Source organism: Telmatherina bonti (genome assembly GCF_933228915.1).
Source record: "Telmatherina bonti genome assembly, chromosome: 19".
Taxonomy (NCBI): domain Eukaryota; kingdom Metazoa; phylum Chordata; class Actinopteri; order Atheriniformes; family Telmatherinidae; genus Telmatherina; species Telmatherina bonti.
The window spans coordinates 25,963,959-25,985,447 of NC_136617.1; the positions used below are offsets into that span (position 1 = coordinate 25,963,959).

Below are 21,489 nucleotides of genomic sequence, written 5' to 3' on the forward strand. Positions count from 1 at the left end.
AAAGCTCCAAGCTGTAGCACAGTACAAATGAAAAAGAAGCTATGGTGAATTTTGCAGCTTAACAACTTATTTTCTCCGGTCGGTTTCTAAAAAAGATTCAGATCTCTCCATGCATTTTCCACACTTGATGTTTTTAAGTGTAAACCATTCATCTAAGGGATTCTAATGTTTTTTTTTTCTTCACATTTAGCAGTGAATCTTGTGGAATTGAGTGAAGTGAGCAGTTTTAACCTAATGAGGTAGATTGAAAAATGATTACATTTTAAAGAAATAAACTTCAATCCACACTCACACAATGAAAACATGCACTATCAAAATTTTGCTGGGATGAAAAAAGAAAGAGTTAAAGTACTCAGTGCTACTTCTTGGCTTACCGTAATCCTTGGGTACAACTACAGAGTACAAACAGGTTCGAGAACTGCTGTAGTTGCCAGGGTAACCAGGAGACAAAACCACTCCCTCTAAACCAGAGTACTGTCCACCGCATGGAGCTGCAGAGAGGGAAAAGACATGAGGAGACACCATAAGTAGAACAGTGCAGACACAAAAGGAAGGTCTGAAGTCACCAGTGGAAGATTCCCTTCTCCTCCTTTTCTATCCCCTCTGTTCCTTCACTCCTAAATTACTTTTCTTGTCTGATTGGGCTTTGGATGGAAGATGTCCCTGGTGGTTGCCACAGTGAAATTGCCATGTTTTCCAAGTGTCCATCTGGGTTAGCCTAGATGAGATGGGGCCAGAGTCTGCTCTCCTGGTTTAAGCCACTGAAAATATAGTGTGAGCTTGTATCTTTGTGGAACTACTGAATTCATGTATATGAATTGTGTGAACTGTAAATATGTTTTCCACCTGACACACACAGTCAGGGCCAGAGTCTACTATCAGGGATATTTTCTTTTTTTTTTTACCAGCTTTCCAGGGGTTTACTCACAGCGTGTGTTAGTTGTGTCATGGGAATTATCAGAGAACAGTCAGAGTAAGGCCGGTGGTGTTGCGAGTGTGAAAAGAAGATATGCAAAGTAAGCAGCCCTTTCAGAACTGCAGATTAAATTAAAGCTACACTCCCACATCTTAGTAAAACCCACACAGCTCTACACATACACCTGCGGGACATCATGCTGAAAAAGTGACATAATCACATGAAAGAACATATGAATGTTTACATGTGATAAATCTATAAGCACTGATGTGGTTTGTGCTCCTAACAATAAACTCCAGATGTCAGTGTTTACCAATGCAGATGGGTTTGGGTTTGTTCCAGCTCGGCTTGCCGTCTCCACCCATGATGCAAGTGAGTGTTGGGTCTCCTTCCAGCGTGTAGCCGCTGTCGCAGTGGTAGGTGATCGTGGAGCCCAGCTTGAGATCGGTGCCCAACCGTGTCCCATTGAGCAGCAGACCAGGTTCGAAGCAAGACTCCCTAGGGTTCTCTGCGGAGAGAGGTAACACGGTGGAAAATCAGTGACAGAAGGGAGCATGTGGAAGCAGTGAAAGGATTTTTGCATCGAGCTGCAGGGAAGATGCCGGCACAGAAAATCTTTCCTGCCTAACACCACTGATGCACTTAGATTTCTCACTTTTTCCATTATGGCGGCCCTCTTTTTCACCTGTTTCCTGCAACTCAGTGTTTTCCTGTTTCGCTAAATATACCTCAGTGACTGTTACTTTCCTCTCCAGCCCCTGACAATGGCCTCTCATCTGTGCCTACCAGTATGTATGGCTGTGGAGATGGACAGGCAGCTGATTGAAAGTGGCACGGCTCTGGCCCAAGGTCTGCTGACTGTACACAAACGCCTGTCAAATGGTTGCACAGCCAACTTGAGAAGACAATGCACATACGCAAGCTTTCTTTGTCTTACATTTGCACGTGCACATGCATACCCTGCCAAACTTCACTCCAACACACTTTGCATCTAACCACATATCAATCACCACCCCTGAGGTTGTAAGAAAGATGTCTCGCTCAATTTATCATCACATTGTTCTAAGTGGAAAATGTGCATGTGAGAAAAAGCCTGTCAATTTGGCACACTTCACACCATTGCAGCTAAAACAAAGCCATTTAGTTAAGTCTTAAACAAAGTGCACTCTGTTGCTAGAGTGATCTTTAATATTTGATAACTTAACACACAAAGGAAAGGTGAGTCGAACACTTTTTCTTGTCAGGAGAATTTCTACTTACAATTCGGAGCCAGACAAAAACTCCCTGCCAGAGCCTGAGCAGTCAGCATTAATTGGCTGAAAGCAAACTTTACACAGGAAGCAACAGAGAATTGTTTACACTGCATAAGCATTGTACTGTAAAGGTTCATTGCATTGGCATTTAAAAAAATAAATAAATAAATAAAAGGAATTGCATAATGTTTCGCCTAGCAGACAATATTACCACAGTAAGTCCACATAGCTTTCATACACCATCACTACATGCCGGATCAAAGAGAATCATTAGGTTTCCCTTTATGTAGCTATGCAACTTTCTTGGCTTGCAATGAGATAACAGAATTTGTTTTCAGAATTTTCATTTCAGCATTAGATTCTCACCATGACTAACCTCTTGGGTACGTAAAGCAAATGTCTTTTTTACATAAAAAAATGAATTAGATTTTAAGCAGTGATGGGGATCAGTAGTAAATTCAACAAGGTGTAATTAACCAACCTCACCTAAAGGCATTTGTAAATGGGGGAAAAAATACTAAATAAAATGAAGGCAAAGAGGCATCATTTGTCACATCATCTGAAAAGCACTTTAAGATGATCATCCAAAATGATGTGAAATAAAAATTCATTTTGGACTAGGTGAAGCTTTAGGATTGACAGATATGAGCATGACCCATAAAGTATGTGCAGGTTTTCTTGCATGCATCTGTGTGTGAGTTATTCAAATGTAGTTTTAGCTTGGAGAGTTTTTAACCCATGGATTTCCCGGGAGAGCTTGGTGAAGCACAGCCAGACACATGGAAACAGAAAAACATAAAGACTTCTTGGTAAAGAGGCTGACAGCACCTCAGAAATATTTCATAATGCAATTTTCAGTGGCGGCTGACCAAATAGTGGCAGGGCCAACTCGTCAGCTCACTGCTTTCTCACCAGACAGAGCCAAAATTAGCAGCCGAGCATGCCTCTGTGCCATGTTGTTTGTCTGAAACTGAGGAGGTAATTTATGTATTATTTGGTTATGGTTCATTAGTGTGGAGAATTGGAAGTGGGGTGAAGGAGTTTTTCTGAGCTGCACACTGGGTCCATCTGCTCTACCAGATTGACCGTACAATATCACACACTGTATCACACACTGCAATGAATATTACTGGAAATGAGTTAAGGGGTACACTCTGTAACACCGTCTCACTAAGATACTGTTTTCCTCCATCCGTAGACAGCTTGCAAATATTGTGCACAAACGAGTTGCATTCGGAAATATCAGTTGAATTTCTTATATAGATCAAATCCGATCTGAACACCAGTGGAGCCGCAGAGAGCTCAGGGTCGATTTGAAATTGGTTAAACATCTGATACGTTAAACAGCCTTAATTGACGCTGTTAGATTTAGGAAGGTTTAACACTGCTCCCTCAAGCAAAGCCCATAACAAAGACACCCTGTCTACCTTAGAGCTTGTTCAGCAGTTTTATGTTTGTTAGGAGAAGGTTTTATAAGCACTGTGGTGCCCAACATGAGGATGAAACACAAATGCAAAAACATATTTGTTCTGTTATTCTTAAACCAAATGCCCTTTTTTCCAAGGATGCATGTGATCATTGTGCAACGTATGAGCAGCGGAAAGTGATTTATGGGAGCACATGCATTTGAGAGCTACAAACAATTTGCTGCGGTCAACCAAGCTTTGACAAAAGACAGAAAATGCTGTTTGCTCTAATCTTTCAAAAGCATTTTGTGGAGTTGCTGTAATAAAAAAAAGAATGTAAGCATGCATGCTGTCAGCCTTTCATTTTTATCATTCTTTGTGTTAGTAGAGGAGGTACATGTCAATAACTACAACCAAGCAGATAGTGACACAAATGGGAGGGTGGTGATCAGGAGGCTGCAGCACAGCCTGTGTTCTTTCATTGAAGCATTTTTCACTCCACTAATCTCACTCGCTTTTGGCTAGACACAAGAGAAAGTTAAAAAGAAACACTCTGCAAGGTCGCTTAGCAGCAGAGGGTAAATCCTCTCTCGCTATGCCGGCAGCACAATCTTATAACTTGGATTGTTCAAGGGATAAAGCCAAACATTGTATTTAAAATCCACTGTTTTGCTTAGAATCCTAAGATGCTGGAGATAAAAAAAAAAAAAAAAAAAAAAAATTAAAAACTCACGCTGAAACAGACAGATCCAAGTTTCCATTAGGCTTACAGTTTTTTACAATTAGACAATAACAAAAAGTGTGTACCTGTGTACTGCAGCACAAATCCGTTGCTGCTGAGGGATGCATCGCTGCGGAAAGCCAAGAACAGCGTGTTGGAGCTGCTCTCAATGCGATCTGGAACATCTGTGCCATAGAAACTACCCAGCAAAGGGCTGAGGGAGTCCGGCCCATCGTAGATGTGCAAGAAGTCATAACTAGGCTCCAAGCTGAATCTAGTTGAAGACGTTCACATTAAAAAGTAATCAGATTTTTTGCTTGGATGAGCAGAAAGTTACAAGTTGGCATGCTAGCATGTATTTTACAGAATCTAAAAAATAGCAAGTTGATGACTTTTATTCTTTGAGGTAAAATAAAGAAAGTAAAAAAGAAAAAAGAATTAAATACAAAAAATGATGGCAACCTTTACGCTGAATTGTGAAAACATCAACTGCAATGTTATGTAGGTGAAGCTTACTGGTTGAAGCTAAGAGAAATGACATAATCCAGTGTGACAGTAACAATCCAGTCACACTCCCTTCCATGGGGGTAAGGCTCAGGATAGTCTGGAGACAGAATCAGCCCACTTGGACCCGTCAGGTTCCCACCACATGGAGCTACGGAGAGAAAAATCCATTGAAATTAACTGTAATGACCAGAAATCTCATTTAAACCTGGGCTGATGCAAAGGTAACGCTGTTTTTAAAGGTAATTGAAAATAAGGGGCTAAATAAGTAAAATATATACTACCATTTTCCTTTTTATTAATTTTAGTTAGTTTTTCTTTATTGTTTTTTTTTTTGCACATAGATATATAGTTCACTGTCTATGTGGCCACATCCATGATGTGAATTATTAGTAGCACTGGGGGTGAAAAAGGGCTGGTTGACTGTGGCTCACACTGTGGCTGTTTGCTCCACTTTAAACAGACCGATATTGGTTCAGAAGGATAGAATGATTCGTTTGGCACAGTGAGAACATCAACTGTACTCTGATGAAGATCAAAGAAGCAAATTGTAGTTCACTGGGAAGCCGTGGGTTGGTTTGCTTGCAAATGGACTGTCCAGCAACCAAACACAAAAAGACGTCTGCCAACCGCAATAAAGCATGAAGATGAAGAAAGTGATGCAGAATATTGTTTAGGTAGGATGAAAATTAAACCATCAGCCTTTGTTTAGGAAACACCGCAGTAAAATTAGGAAGCTGAGACCAGAGGGCATTACAATGACCAAACCAGACCTGTTCATCTCTCCTCCTAAAATCTGGACCCGACCTGTATATGTATAACCTGCAAGCTGACTTGCATGTTAACCACCACATCCCTTCTTCGTTGTATTCCTTTTCTGTATTGTCTCTCATATCAAATTTGATTAAGGTCTTTTTTATTTACACGTAAAAATATGGATAGTTTTATTTTATTATTCAGAACAGGATCTTAAGATTTTTTATTTTATTCGTATATCAACTGAATCACCTGAGGGGTGGTGAGAAATATTCCAGCAGACTTTCACAATAAAGGCGATCTTAGCACCTGATTAGTAAAAAAAAAAAAAAAAAAAAAGAAAACAAACAAACAAAGAAAAAAAACAACAAAAAAAAAATCATGTTGACAAAAGACAGAACAAACTAATACATAAATATCCATCTGCATGATAATTTAATTTTTATGTGAAAAACTGCTTTTGTGGACGTATCGCCCCATACAGATCAGCTGTTTTAACTGTGTGAAGTTAAGCACAGTTTGAACACAAACCAGGCCAAAGTTGTAAAAGTGAAAGTGTGAAGTGTGAATCCCCTCCTAATCGTACCAAGTCCCCCGGACAACCGTGGTGGGAATGCCCCCAGATTACCAATCTTTGGAGAAGAGGTGAAAGTAAGGGCACATTTCCATCAGCCTTTTTGATTAGAATCCGAGTCTGTTTGGTCAGAAACTTTGTTTCATTTGGGGAAATAAAAATGCGGCAAACTAATTCTGATTCAGACCTAAGAAGCGGACCCGGTCTGCCTACCAACGCAGGTCCCTGAATAAATAAACTCAACAAAAAGTCAACTAATATTAAAGACAAAGAAAATAATCTCTGTGTATGTTAGTAGAAGTAAAATATTGCATGTGAAACATTTTTTTTTGTGTTTTTTTTAATAATTCATGCATCAGAGGGTTAAAATCTCCTTGTGTATTCAGTACGTTTGGCTTCACCTCCTGGGGGCAGAAACAACAGATTGAGATAGCTGAAACATTCCCACTGACACTGGCTTACCTTATCCTCACCTGTAAGTGCCAGAACTGTCCAACACTTCATCCAAAAATGACCTAATTAATCTTAGCACTGATTAACCATGGCAACTAATTACAAGCTCATAATTGCCACTGTTAATTACTTCACCTTGTTTAGTAGAGCAAGTGTGATTATATATTTTAAAAAAAAAGAACTGTATGAATACTATAGGTCCTTCTGAGGGACAGGATAATCAGATCACCGTCTGCTGCAGTGACTTAGTAAATGTCCAGGGAACAAAGCAATCTGGTTTGCCACTTAAAATTCGCTTAAGCAGTCTGTTAAGTAATCGAGTTTAGAATATTTGATGGTCTACCTGCTTCACAAAAGGCAGAACAGTTAGAGAAGTTACAGGCAACTTTATTTGGCAGAGTTTACAAGATAATGAGCTTTACAAAAACTTTTTCTGTCCTTTCCGTTTCCTATTCAGCGACTGTCTTCAGAAAATATATTGCATTTTTCAAAATTAAGTAAGCGAGCCAGTGAAGCATTAGAACAAGTCCTTGTTAAGAAAAACTGCATGTAGTCACATGTCAGCATTTTGGAAAACTGAATGAAATCATTTGTGGAGGACAAACTGCTAAAGATGATGAAGGCTTAAACTGCATTAAGTGTTTATAATCAGTGATAGTAATGGGTATGTGATAGCATTTAGATTATTGATGCTAATCCATACAGGATTAAGAGATAATTAATAACTGCATGCTGCGTTTAGAGAGCACCTGTGCATGTGGGAGGGTCTGGCTGCCAGAAGAAGCGACCGTTGATCTCTGTGCAGGTGATCCTGTTGGCACCCTGCAGGATGTAGCCTGGATCACACTGGAACACCACATGGTCCCCAGGTTCCCTGCTGTCCCCACTGCGGGTGCCATTAGTTGGCATGCCTGGATCATTGCAGGAGGTTGCAGTCGATACTGAAAGAGCAAACAAGGTTTGATCAGAGAAGCAACATGAAAAGATTTTGCGGCTACCGCATCACAAGTAGGCTGATTTTCCTCCTTTTTTTTCTCTACATTTGCATTTTTTTTGCTGTTTGATGTTTAATATCCCCACCTTAAATTATATCATGTTTTATATATATACATATATATATATATATATATATATATATATATATATATATATATATATATATATATATATATATATATATATATATATATATATATATATATATATATATATATATATATATATATATATATATATTAATATATATATATATATTAATATATATATATATATTAATATATATATATATATATATATATATATATATATATATATATATATATATATATATATATATATATATATATATATATATATGTTATACCATATAAATATATAAATTCTATTTTATGCTTCCTTCTCACCAGAAAACTGAAGAGCAAAGCCCTGCTTGCTTGTAAAAAAGTCTGTGGTGAATTGCAGCGTGACTGTGTTGAAAGTGCTGTGAGCATCTGGGGGCAGCGTTGAGCCACTCAGCTCCCTTAGCAGGACCCCTCCATCCTGGGGGCCGTCCCAGATCCGAAGGACATCATGGACCTCCTCCGTGTGGAACACCAGAAAATGGAGACTGTTTAAAAAAAAAAAAGACAAGACATGACACTTTAGATGTCTTGACAGGTGACAGACAGTGTTTTAAGTGTTTATATTTCAACCAACGCTGAAAACAAAAGACAATCAGAGTTCAACAGATTAAGTCAGAGTATTTGAAGGAATCTATACACCATATAATATGATTAAAAAAGCAACAAAAAGGCATATAAATGGTTAAATCCAAGTACAAAGAAGGAAAACAATAACATTTTAAAGGCGAATCACAGGCACCAGATCCACAACATTCAGCAGATGTTCCACAATGTCAGTCAAGCAGATACGTCTGCCACATCATCTCACAGTCTCAGTCTAGACATCAGAAAGATGATGCTGTCAAAGAAAATCTCTCCTTCACTTTGGCTCTGACAGCTGTCATCCAGCTGGTGGTCCGACAGATGTGAAATGCTGTGTCGCTCTGTACACATCTGCGGGTTTGTGAAAGGCTGCCAGCATAAATGCAGTGTATTCATAATGATATATTGCTTAGAGATTTGTGTATGAACACGTGTAAGTATATGTTTTGATAGGCTCAGTGGGGCAGAGGGAAAGGAAAGTGAGACTGAAAGTGAAAAAATAAAATCAGAGAAAGTTGGTAGAGAACACAATACAGGGGTTTTATTCAAAGTCAGCAGTCTCAGCCGCTTTACGAATGAAACTAAGTAATATTTCCAAGTCCCAGAATAATAATAGAAAATGTTTGTTTTTGTTTTTTATCAATAATGATACTAATAATAATACTAATAGTACTCTGACTACTACTACTACTAATAATAATAATAATAATAATACATTTGTAGAATTTATGGCTTTATTCCAGAGGGCGGTGGTTGCTGGCAGGAATGATCTCCAGTACCTCTCTTTCTTGCACTGGACTGGAAGATGCCTTGCACTGAAAACACGTATTCTCTCTGCAACGGTGTAGAAAAAACAAAGACTCTTCCACTATTTTCACCAGCTTGGGCAGCGTTCTTTCCTGGAAGTTTCCCAGCACAGAACCAGCCTTTTCAATCAGTTTGTTCAGCTTTTGTAAGTCTCTGGCTCCGATGCTGCTGCCCAAGCAAATGGCTACAAAGCTGATTAGACTTTCCAAAGCAGCCTGCTAGAAGATAGGCCATTTGGTGGAGACACTGAATGAGCTCTGCCTCCTTAGGTAGCACATCCCTTCTTTCTTTCAATCCTTGGTGTTCCATATCTGGTCCAGTCTGTCGTCTGGCTAAACTCTGTGCATTCCTCCACCTCTTCTCCCAGGAGACAGTGTTATTTTTGCTCTTGTTCCTCCTGAAGTCAACAGCCATTTCCATGCCATCTCACAAATTCACTCACAAGTGTTCTGTACTCAGCTTCTTGTCCATCACTATTACACCCCACAATTAAAGAATTTCTGCAAATGACAGAACTCAGAGTTGTACTGGAAGTAAGAGTTGTACAGTGTGAAGAGAAAAGTCCATTGTTGTTTTTTACAGTGCTGCTGACCACAGACAACACTGGACAGAGTGAAGTGGTGACAGGAAACCTGTGGGCTCACGGAAGCTGTGTGGCAGAAGGGTTAATGTGAACTTTGTTCAGAACTGAACCCATTGAATAAAATGTTCACCTCATGAGTTCTGTCCAGACTTCCATCAGTCCAAGTCCCTGACCATCTTTTTCATTCCTAACCACATATCCCTCATGCTGTTCTGGTGGGATTTTTCTTTTTTCCTGTAGTCCTCCTTGTACTTCTTAACATCTGTTTTAAGATGTTTTGTGTCGTCATCAATATCTCTCTCTCTCTCTAAAGGCTTTTTGATTTTTACCAGCTTTTTCTAATCACTGCTCTTTTTGGGACAATAGAAGGATTAAACAAATTCAGACAAATGTATTCTATGATTTTAATGCACGTTACAAACTACATCATCTTTACCTGTGTTTTTACTTTTGACAACATGAAATTACAGTTTTCCTATTTTTTTCATATTTTATTTAGTTTCAGTTGTCATAGTGACAATCTGCTTTTTGCAATTGTTTTTATTGTATTCAACCTTACAGAAGCATAGAGCTGTCACCTATTGAAAAAAATGACTTTATAACATTATAACATCCTAGTTTTATTGTAAAAACTTTAAATTTAACATCATATGATACATTTCACATCATTATCATAATAAAGCTATTACATAATGTGATGAGGTCCCATTTTTTCATGTGGGTGACAGCTCTACGCTTTGGTTCAATGTCAAATGTTAATCTTCATCTTAGTCTTTTTCATCATCTTCTGCTGTATTTTATTGAAAGTCTGTTTCTTCCTGCCCTATGGTGGAGGTGACCTGAGGGTGGAGCCTAAAGGAGCCTGTACCGGAACTGTCTACACTGTAGAAGTCTGCAGTCAGACTCTCTTGTAAAGTTAAAGGAACTTACTCACTTTTATTCTTTTTTTTAAAACATATCAGTTTATGCAGCTGTATTTATTTTACCTTTTGTCTTAAGGTTTAACATAGATGATCGTAAATCTGCCCACTAGAGGTTTTCAAAACCATCTCAAATTCAATGAGCTGAACTGTAATCTCTGCCACATCCAGAGGAAATCATGCTACTTTATGTGCCTTTAGTATCTTCATCTTATTACCCACACACACACACACACACACACACACACACACACACACACACACACACACACACACACACAGGGCCTTGAACTATAGATGATGCAGGGAGAAACAGCAACCCACTGATATGTCAGCTTTAGCAACAAGTTCCCACCGTTTCTACATAATTGGTGTCAGACTCTGATTCCCATATTGTCTGATGTGTGAGCAGTACCCTGTGGCTACGCAACAATGGGTATTCTGTGTAGATACTGTATATAACCTGCTCTACAACTCCTGACACAATGCCTGTGAATGCAGTACATATAAAGCAAATGGAAGAAGATGGGCACACGAGAAATAATTCACATACATGTTCATTTAAAGGGATTTTAAGGTTATGCTGCAATACAAGACCGGAAATATATAATCCCTGCCTGGCAACAAGATGAATGCAGACATGCAAACACACAGCTGGACTGAAAACCATCTTGTCCCTGAAAAACAGTATATCACGTACACAGCATCATCTTTAAAGAATTGGCAAAACCTGAATTAAATATGACTAATTTTTTCTACATGTTTAGTCACACACAGATATAAGGAACGTACATAATAAAAAAAAAAATATTTTAACTACATGAAAGGACTAGTAGATTATTTATGTATCTGAATGCTCTGGGTCTGTGTGTATAAGTTTGTTTGTAACCTGTTTGTTATTTTCACAGGAAACAGGAGAAAAGATTAATTCTAGTGGATAAAAGTCAATTTAAAATGCTGGATTATTGCTTGGGAGGCACAGAAATAGGTTGAGCATATAAAACAGACATAAACACCACAGACATAAGTTAAATCACTGTATGTCTCTCCATAAAACAGAAAAAATTGGTCTCTGAGTGCAGTTAACATTTTGAAGAATCATAGGAAACCATGTTTTGAAGCATTCAGCTAAGGGCTGTCCTTTACACTTGGTCCCCTCATAATAAGATAAAATAGTTGTGTCAAGTTGAAGAGGAATCGCTGCAAGGAGCTGGAACTGAAAAGAGAAGGATGGAAAAGATTTTTTTTAAGGTATTTTTTTAGTCGGTCTTAACTATTTTGTATTCATATGAGAGAAACAGAGAGAAATGGAGAGGGCTGAGACTCTCTCATATGAATACAAAACAGAGAAGCTGCAATCACAAATCCTATGCGTAATCAGGGTAGGTGTATGTGAGCATGAAGATGATAAATAAGTAAGTATGCAAGGGTGTGTATGGATCTGTTTGGTATTGCAAAGACATACAATGTTGAGCAAACATACAGCTGCCAAAGTTTTAAACCTAATTGATATTGTGTGTTTAAATGTCACAGTGAGAGCTAGCCTCATCGGCATGTGCGGCCCAGCGGGATCATTCATCAGGATGCAGACACATCCATACAGCTAAATTTAAAAGAAACCAAACAATCCATACACAGCTACTAACACATCCAAGTTGTCTTAACACCCAACCAATCACTGGTTAAAGTAATCGTGGTCCAGCTCATTTACCTTGATGTAAATGAACTGGACAAAGATGATGTAATAAATGATGTAATACGAAGTAAGCAGAAAGATAAAAAAAAAAAAAAAAAAGAATTCTTTAATCACTTAGGGCGAAAAAAAAGTGTGAAATTGGAGATCAGTGGGATAAAAGCAGAGGTTAAAGTAGCCTTGTACATAAAATGATCACACATTTACCACATCCGTTTATTCCGTCCTCAGCCTTGTCATGATGTAACTGCTTTGCATAAGTTATTTAGTCACCTAAAATAAACTTAAGTCCCTGCAAAATGGATGCAAACAGAACTGTGCGCCACAAACTGAGAAGGATCATAACCAGGGGTGTATCCTATTGGAAATGTAGCACATGTGGTACAATTCATATTTCCTTGACAGGGAGGCATGTTGTTAATGACAAAAACTAAACTGATATTAAATCATATGTCAACATCTTTTTTCATAAACTTGTAGCACATACACTGCTGATCTCTAAAGACATATTCTGGAAAAGCTCTATGAACAGTGAACATAGAAAACTGTTACTGAACAGTGCGACCCAATAAAAAGACAAATGTGCATGAATAAAGACAGTAACTTTACTGACCAGGACCGTTTTCCCTACAACTATACACTCATCATTCAAGTTAGATATTCTAAAAATGCTGCTATAATCAGATTTTTTTTTCTTTTTAAACTATCAAACAACTCAGAGTTAAAGAATTGGCTGTCTTAGAATATAAGAAGCTACAGCAGATATAAGCAGTAATAACTGTGTTATAAACTGATGTGTCCAACATACCATCATTTAATTGTAAAAGCATATGTTTTTAACTAAAAACCTAAACATTTCCTTCTAAGTTTGAACATTTTGCCCCATTTTTCTACATAATATGCAATCTGGATCCCTCATCTGATCTGTGCAGCAGTGACCACTGAAAGTTGCATCAGAGAAATGGCTCATTGCCTCCAACATCATCCCCATTCATGTGATCTGGTATCATCTCTTTCAGCCCACATTCCACTCTCTGAATCACACTCAACATCTCCTTCTGTCAATGTTCCTTGACAAACCTCTCTGTAGACCGTTTAGATGCCTGCTGTCTTGCAACTACTGGTCTCACATAAACTCAATACAGTTTGATATGTGTGCCAATTTCAGCTGCATCGCTTGATATACAAGGAATCCCTGGGCTAATGCATTGCAAATTCTTCTCAATTATGAATAGCATGCAAAGGATCAAAAGCATGGATATGAAGAATACCTTGCAAAGGAATGCCAGGACCCAGAGGTAGTGAAGGCACTAATGAACCTAAGCTACCAGTCATGTGGGACCAACAAGTTGCAGATGCAAGTAAAATTAGAACACATACATGCAAATAACAAAGGAAGTCAACACACAAAGCTGTACCACATGATACAAAATAAAAAAGTGTGATGGACAATAGACTACACAGATTGCTCTGAAAATATCAGGACATGTTTTAATAGCTTTGACACTGCTTTGTGTAAATGAACCAAAGCTAAAAAGAAAAAGCCTGAATAATAAAGAACTACACTCAAAGCCTTAAGATATTGTAATGATCTTGGCCTTCCAGGATTAAAAGACATTCGAACTGGATTAAACAATAGTTGTCATCTCTCTCTCTCTGCAGTAAGACTGGTCCACACAGGACGAGAAGGGTGACCATTTGACCCAAAGGAGGACGAGACTCAGAGATTTACACTCTCCGTCCTCTCTACAGAATGCAGCTGCATCAACAAAGGGAGGTTTCTAAGTGGAACGCAATTTGTAGTTGCAGGTCGGGGAAATGCCGAGAGTCGCATCTGACCAAACCCTGGTTCTTGTCAAAAATGACACCTTTAATCAAAGTACCAGACTTCATGGCGCCAGAACAACCCCTCCCCTGACTGAGAAGGAGACTGGAAACAGATTCAAACTTCTTCCCCCAATAAAGGAAACTTTAGACCAGTTTCTTCCTGCTCCATCTCATTTAATTCATTTCAGCGTTCCTTATTAATGTCAGAATTGAAAACCCATGCAAACATATCCATTAACCCATTCCATAAATAACCTCTGTTTAACTGTTTGGTTTCTCCTACTGTGTTGTTTATCATCATTGTCAATAAATATATAATCAATTAATCTGTTCTTGTCATAATTTCTGAATGCACAATTTCTGGTTCGCTCGTTCTTAGAATTTACTCCTTTAAGTTGAGACTGTGTTTATTGAATTGAGTTTATTTCAGGTGTCTCATCTGCCTGAATCTTAGGTTAATTAATAGTGATGAGTGGTACTCCGAGGTAATTAATGAATTAATAATTAGTAGAGGCATATTCCGCTACAATACTGAATACTATTGTGAAACATCTGCTGTCATCTGCAAATCCTGGAGAATATTATTGTATGAACACTGAATGTGTTGTGTTTTTACTACAGTAGGCCATATTATGACTTTACCAATGTTTTTCTAAATGATATTGGATAAAATTTGTATCACACATGGAAATCCATTTCTAATTTTCAGTAAAAAAAAAAAAAAAAAAAAAAAAGAAATCACATTAAAGAAGTGTTTTTAGAAATTGCATTTGATTGCTAAATAATGTATGTTGTTTAGATATAAACCTGTCTTTTAGATGTGCTGGTATCCAGGGCCTCACATCAAAGGACTAAAGGAATGCAGAAATGTTGCAGTCATAATCATAGAATATTCTGTTTTGATGAACATGTGATCCTCCAGGAAAGGTTAATCCAATTTATGAGATCATAGTCATCTCATTTGAAACAACCATTGTGTTTCTCCATCTGTTTAATGTCCCTTTCCTTCCACATGTAGTCATGGTTTTAATTGTGTTCTCCTTGAAGTGTGCACTGCTCTGGGCAATGCAAAGTGTAATCAGGGCAAGTATTTGGTCTTACAAGACTATTACATGAGTTGGGACTGCAGCTTCATGGCATAAACACAGAGTATTCTGAAAAGCTCCAACACCTTGCTTGTCAGCTTATTGGACACCCATTCCAGAGACCATTTGAACAGCAAGGAGAAGGAAGTTATCATAAGCATGCTTTTACACAACTGATCATAGTCTTAATATGTTGGAAGTTTTATGTGTATTAGCAGATACTTAATAAAACTAAACATCCAGTGTTAAAACCTCAGTATCATCAAGGTCACTGTTTTATCTGAAATATGTAGTCTGCATTTATAATCTTGCCCTTTGGCCTGAATAATTCTGCAAAGCTTTGAATTATCTTGGCTGCACATACTGTGGGGCTTGGCTCAAGTTAAAGCTGCTCTACATAGAAAAGAGTCAACTGAGGTAGTTTGGGCATCTGATTAGAATATCTCCTACTATTTTTCTTCTGGATGATTTTTGGATACATCAAACTGTATGATTCATAACAGGTTTGTGAATGATATATTCTTCCTGGATTGGAAATTGGATAGTTGGAGAATTGGAAGAAATGGAGATTGTTGCAAGGAGAGGGTCTGTTGCTTCCTGACCTTGAATAAGCCAAATTATAGAGAATGGATGCAGCTAAAGTTGTAAGAGTCCATGACAACTTCAATTACAGGTGCTTTTTAAGTCAGCCAAGCAGAAAAACTTCAAATGCTGCTCTGACAATGCAAACTTTTTACACACTGCGCAATGACAACTTCATTTCCTGTCTGTCTTTAGGCTTTAAAGTGTCTTATGTGGGATTTTCTCTTTGATGATAGTGTGCTTCAAGTCATTTTACACAGAATTTTGCAGAGAGCTATAAGAAAACTTAAAAAAAAAAGCCTAAACACCATCTTATAACCTCTTTAAAGGATCTAAAAAAATCAATAGGCCCTGCAATATTTGGCCTGATTGCTCATCATGAAACTCATGAAGTTGAGACACTTGAATTTCTTTAGCTAGAGAGTCTGATATGGCATTTCCCGTCGTCCTGCTGTTGGCCAACAACAGCTCACTGAAGATTGATTACAGAGCAACCTGTGAGGGTGATGAATACATTGCAAAAGGGAAAAAAAAAAAGGGGGGGGGGGGGGGGGGGGACTTAACTAAAGGTATATTGAAAGGTGGTAGATTGAAAGAAAGCCTGTGAAAGAATATAATCAGTAAACAAGAGAGCCAACAGTGAGAAAACAGAAGGTGTTGCTCAGACCTGACAGTGCTTCCTGGTGCAGCTTCAATGGTCCAAATGCAGTGGAGGTTGTGCTCATAAGGAGCTGGATAGCCTGGAGACAGGATGCGACCAGAAGGTTCTTCCTTGATGGTGCCTCCACATTCCGCTACAGAGAGGAATGAAAACACGAGGATAGGCAGATGAAGTTATGAACAATGAACTGAGATAAGAGCAAGGTTAATAAATGATATAGTAAGGTTAACATACCCAAGAGAAACAGCCTTCCTACTTCCAGTAAAGTTGAGCTCATCAGCTTGCTTTCATTTTTATTAATTATAAATATAGCCGTCAGACACTCAAATGTGACATGCTCTACTGTTTCGTTTGCAGCTAGAACAACAGAGGACTGAGCAGCCATTTTAATTTGCATTATGTATGTTAAAAACAGACTAAGTCAAAAAGAAAAAATCTATCATGTCAAACATGATGTTCTGATGAACATAGTGATTTATCAGATTTAATACTATTTTTAGTGATATGTTAAGACAGAAAAATAACAGTTTTTTTTAGGTAAGTAAAAAAAAAAAAAAAAAAAAAGCATTTGGTGAAATTGAATAACGACTGGCAAAGAATCACTAAGTAATATAAACAAAAATAGATCAATAAAAAGACTACAAATGCTTAGATGAAAGGCATTGATTGAGTGTTCTTATAGACATATATAGTTAAAGTAGGAGAGGTATGATTGCGTATGTGTCATCTCAACCACACAAGCTGCCATAAAATGTCGACAAAGTAAACACTAAGATGAAGACTGAGAGAACCCAAACATACATGTAACCACAAAGTAAAATCACAAACCAAAACCTTCAGTGAAGAACAATGTGAAGAACTAAGTTTATTTATTTTAACTAGCTTATGAACACATATCAGAAATCCTCTTGACTGAGAGCTGTTTTCTGTCCTACTTTAAGTATTTCCTCATTTCTGGGTGTGGGGAAAACAACGACAACAAAAAGAAAAAAAAAACCTGACAAAAGTAAACACCTCAGAACATTTGATTTTAAGGAGTTTTGTTGACATTTCTGAGACCATTATACTGTTGGAAGCAGAAGAATAAAGAAACAAGAACTTCAGTTTATTTTCCTTTCCATGGAAAAAATGGGGGTGGAAGGATAGTACTTATGGCAGTAAACAGAAGTGTGAAATCCATCAATGCCAAGAGATGAACTCAGTAAAGCAAATGAAAAGTCACCAAAAAGAAAACTCTTACTAATCAATCTGATTGTGATGATGTTCAAGCTGTGGTTTCCACATACAGACAAACATGTGATCAGTTTCCATGTGACAGTAAGTATTAGCAATTTCCCCACTTTGCGAGTAAAATCCTTCAAAATAATGCTTCATTGTTATTTCCACTTTAATTTCTTTAAAAAAAAACAACAGCAAAGGTCTTAAAAAAAAGAGTGAAAGGCAAAACCTAATTTTGACACTGCTTATGTGCATTTAGACTTTTCTCATGCTTTTTTGTATTTCCAAGAAAACTTGCCGTTTCTTGGAGTGAAAAGAGAAGATGGTGATCCATCACTGTAAGACAAAGCCATCTCTTCCTCTTGCCTTATGACCTGAAAAACTACTGCCATGGCAGTAGAACTCCCTCAGCTACTCTACCCTTTCAATCTTTGTCTTCACAACAAATCTTTCTAAAATCAACCTTGGTTCTTTTTCTTTATTGCTACCTAAAGATTTTTTTAGTTCTCTAAAATTGTAAAGCTGTGTCCACCTGTGGTTACCACAGGCACAAGAGACATAAAAAATATTTCTATCTAATCAAGAGTGCCAAACTTAATTTGCCTCTGATTTGAGCTATTTTTTTTTTCCTTTTTTAAAATGGTTCCTTTTCTGTTTTTTTTTTTTTTTTAATATATACAAACCTTTTACTCTTATCTTATTTAATTTTACTTAAAAAACAATGTTCCATAATAATAAATTTATTGTCACAAATGCTGTTAATATTCATTATTATGATTTTTATTGTTTATATTTATCATGTATATTTCATGTTGTCATTGTTTTTGTTGTTAAACTAAAACCCTAAAATTGCAAGTTATCAAGATATAATAAAACACAAGCTGTTTTTTATGTGATCATAATTACACTGAATATGTGCTGTAATACTAGTCGTCTTTCAATCCCTCCATTGCCTGCAAACATTAAAACTTTGCTCATCTAAAACTCTCTGGACACAATGATCCACCTCCATCTGTTTTAGCTCAGTTCCAGTCTCTGTCCTCTCTTAGTTCACTTTCTCATTTTCTTTGTTTAGTGTACTCTGACTGACAGAAAAAATACCCCCCTTCATAACAGCATCAGTCATTAATCTGCTCCTAAATTCACCCTGACTGTGAAGGTATCATCTGCACTGAAATCCTGGTGAGGTCAAACGTGTTCGGGAATATACAGTTTGTTGAATATTGTTTACTCCTAGACATGAAATTACCTGTCAGTTTGAATTGAAAAGAGGGCTGAGCAAAACATTTCCAAGCACCTTGGTCAAGATATCCAACAACACCTGTCTGGTAGGTCCAAAAACTACTTGGGGAGGGTGAGCATCAGACTGTGTGAAATCAGCCATGTTTATCTTTTGCTCTTTCTTCCCATTTTGTTTGAGAAATAAACTTCAGTTAATTCATTTCAAGTCTTTAACCCTGAGTTAAAAGTCAACCCTCTTTCTCAGAGGTGCTGTTGTTGCGCATAGCCTCATTTTAGTTCAAACTGTGTGAATGGAAGGATTTGCAATCATGATGCAATATGAATATGAGAAACTAAACAAAGAAGTAATTCTAAGAGGAATAATGGACTGAAAAGTGACTTAAAAATAAATGCCTTAAAAAAGAAGTCTAAATGACTTAACTTTTCTAAACCTGCACTTCCACATTGTTTTCAGAACTAGTAACTGGGTCAGACATCTACTAAAGCTGCTTTGGGTGAACAGGGTGCCAAACAGTCCAGAAAAGCACAGCTAAATATTGAGGGAGGAAATAGTCTACTACCATGACACAACATACCGCAACCCTAACTTTTGGCCTGACTTAAGATTGTGAAATGGAAAAAGTAGTGACGCAAACTAATGTAATGACACTATATAAGGAGCATATTTAGTAAAGGAATAATAATTCTTATGATCATTCCAAAAGATTTGTCACAGTTTGAACTACTATTCAAGAAAAAATTATTTATTATCCTAAATAGGTTATACGATTTTATAAATAGTTTTTAATTCAGCTGTAAACAGTATTGCAGTATTATAGTTGCAAAATTGAAGTGCAGCATGTTCATGTATCACAACCAAACAACACCTTTTTTTTCTTTTTAAACACATTAACTTTGAGAATCTTTAATAGTATTTAGTTAACAGATTTAGGTTTTTTTTATACTTGAACAAATTTCAATAAACTGAAACAACTATAAATACACACAAAAAAAATAGTTACTTACCAACACAGAGTGGTAGGGGGCTGTCCCAGGCCCTCCTTTCCCCCCTCAGGCAAGTGAGCACCTCTGGGCCTTTGAGGGTGTATCCTGGATCACAGCTATATGACACAGTGCTCCCTGCAAAATGACCCTTGTCTTCCCGCTTGTAGCCAAACTGGGGGACACCTGGATCTTCACATTTAACTAGCTCAAAACCTTGCAATGGTAAAGCAGAAAGAAATGCAATAATTTAGACAACGATAATGATGAGTTTAGTGTAGTCTTTATGGAGTAAAGACAACAATTTTTAAAATTGTCTTTAAATTATAGAAATTCCAGTCTTTATATTATAGACATTACAGAAATTATAATAACATTTTCACATCTTCATAAAGGTAGGGTTGGCTCCAGGGAAAGCATAGAAGGAAACTTACTAGTAAAGTGCAGTTCAAAACCTTTACTGGTGTTTTCAGTATTGCTGATGAACTCCAGCCACATGGAACTGGAGGTGGAGTTCAGGGTTGTGTCCACCAGCTCACTGCCTGTGAACACCCCCAGCAGACGGGCCTTATTACTGCTGCCATCAAAGACCTGGGGCAAAAAAGAAAGTGTAGGAGAATCATCAGGTGAGCACATGCAGATATGCTAACAAGGTTGCATCTACACTTGGGGAGGAGACAAATCCTGCCACCCTCTCACTTTGAGTATGTCATCTTCCTCCAGTCTGAAGTCCCGTGCTCTCAGTTGAATGCCTTTGCCAGGCTGCGTCTGGATGGAGTAGATGCATTCGTGGTCGTTGTCGTAGTAACCGGGGTAGTTGGGGGAGAGCAGCACCCCTTGCATGCCAGTCACGGATGAGCCACATTCGGCTAGATAAAAAGAGAGGGAGCAGAGATCCAGGCAGAGAGAGACAAAGAGAGACAAGGTGGTGTTGGAGAGAGCACAGAACATATCAATCGCTATATGCTTGAAACTCAGTGTATTTATTAATGTTGTCATGCACAAGGAGATGGGGGAGGGAATGGTAAGAGGAACATGATCAATAACTCTACCTGAATATTAAGTGGAACATCATCATAATCACACTGCAATCTGAACAAGACTAACTGTAATTTCAGCTCTATCTGGAAATTGTGTTTCATGAATCACATCAGAGAAGTAAAATAAGGACATATTCTTGAAAAATAGCTTACAGAATTCAAATGACCACATATGTACCCTAGCTTTTAAGAGTATTTAAGGCTGTCAACAGTTTACCTATGGGAGTAGAATCTCGCCATAATCTGAAACTGGGAGAAAATGTTTTAAATCCTTGAAAGTCAGTGTTTGAAAATTGAAAACTTGAAACAAAATTTTGCAAGGCTGAAAATAAGTTTTAAAACATTTAAAAGTAATTTGAGTGTGTGGGGGAAAAAAAGGTTACAAGTATAATTATACACTCGTTTTTTTAATTTTATTGTATTTAGTATGCAACGTGTATATTATAGAATTTAAGCCTCAGTGATTCAAACCTCTTGTTGCAGCCTTGCTGTGGACATGCTCAGAGTTTTAAATATGACATTGTTGTCACTCCGCATTAGTTTGCAAACAATCTGAAGCCTTGA

General features: G+C 37.6%; 1 protein-coding gene across 1 annotated transcript in view; it reads right to left on the minus strand.

The window, feature by feature from the left end:
• Positions 1 to 21,489, minus strand: part of csmd2 (CUB and Sushi multiple domains 2) — a gene marked incomplete at both ends in the record, with an annotated part of 242,218 nt that overhangs the window by 64,203 nt on the left and 156,526 nt on the right. Inside the window, 10 exons of the mRNA XM_079259047.1 lie at positions 375 to 491; positions 1,230 to 1,424; positions 4,383 to 4,570; positions 4,813 to 4,951; positions 7,333 to 7,524; positions 7,987 to 8,189; positions 16,451 to 16,577; positions 19,910 to 20,101; positions 20,320 to 20,476; positions 20,585 to 20,754. Coding sequence (XP_079115173.1) covers positions 375 to 491; positions 1,230 to 1,424; positions 4,383 to 4,570; positions 4,813 to 4,951; positions 7,333 to 7,524; positions 7,987 to 8,189; positions 16,451 to 16,577; positions 19,910 to 20,101; positions 20,320 to 20,476; positions 20,585 to 20,754 — 1,680 coding nt within the window. The remainder of the gene's footprint in view (positions 1 to 374; positions 492 to 1,229; positions 1,425 to 4,382; positions 4,571 to 4,812; positions 4,952 to 7,332; positions 7,525 to 7,986; positions 8,190 to 16,450; positions 16,578 to 19,909; positions 20,102 to 20,319; positions 20,477 to 20,584; positions 20,755 to 21,489) is intronic.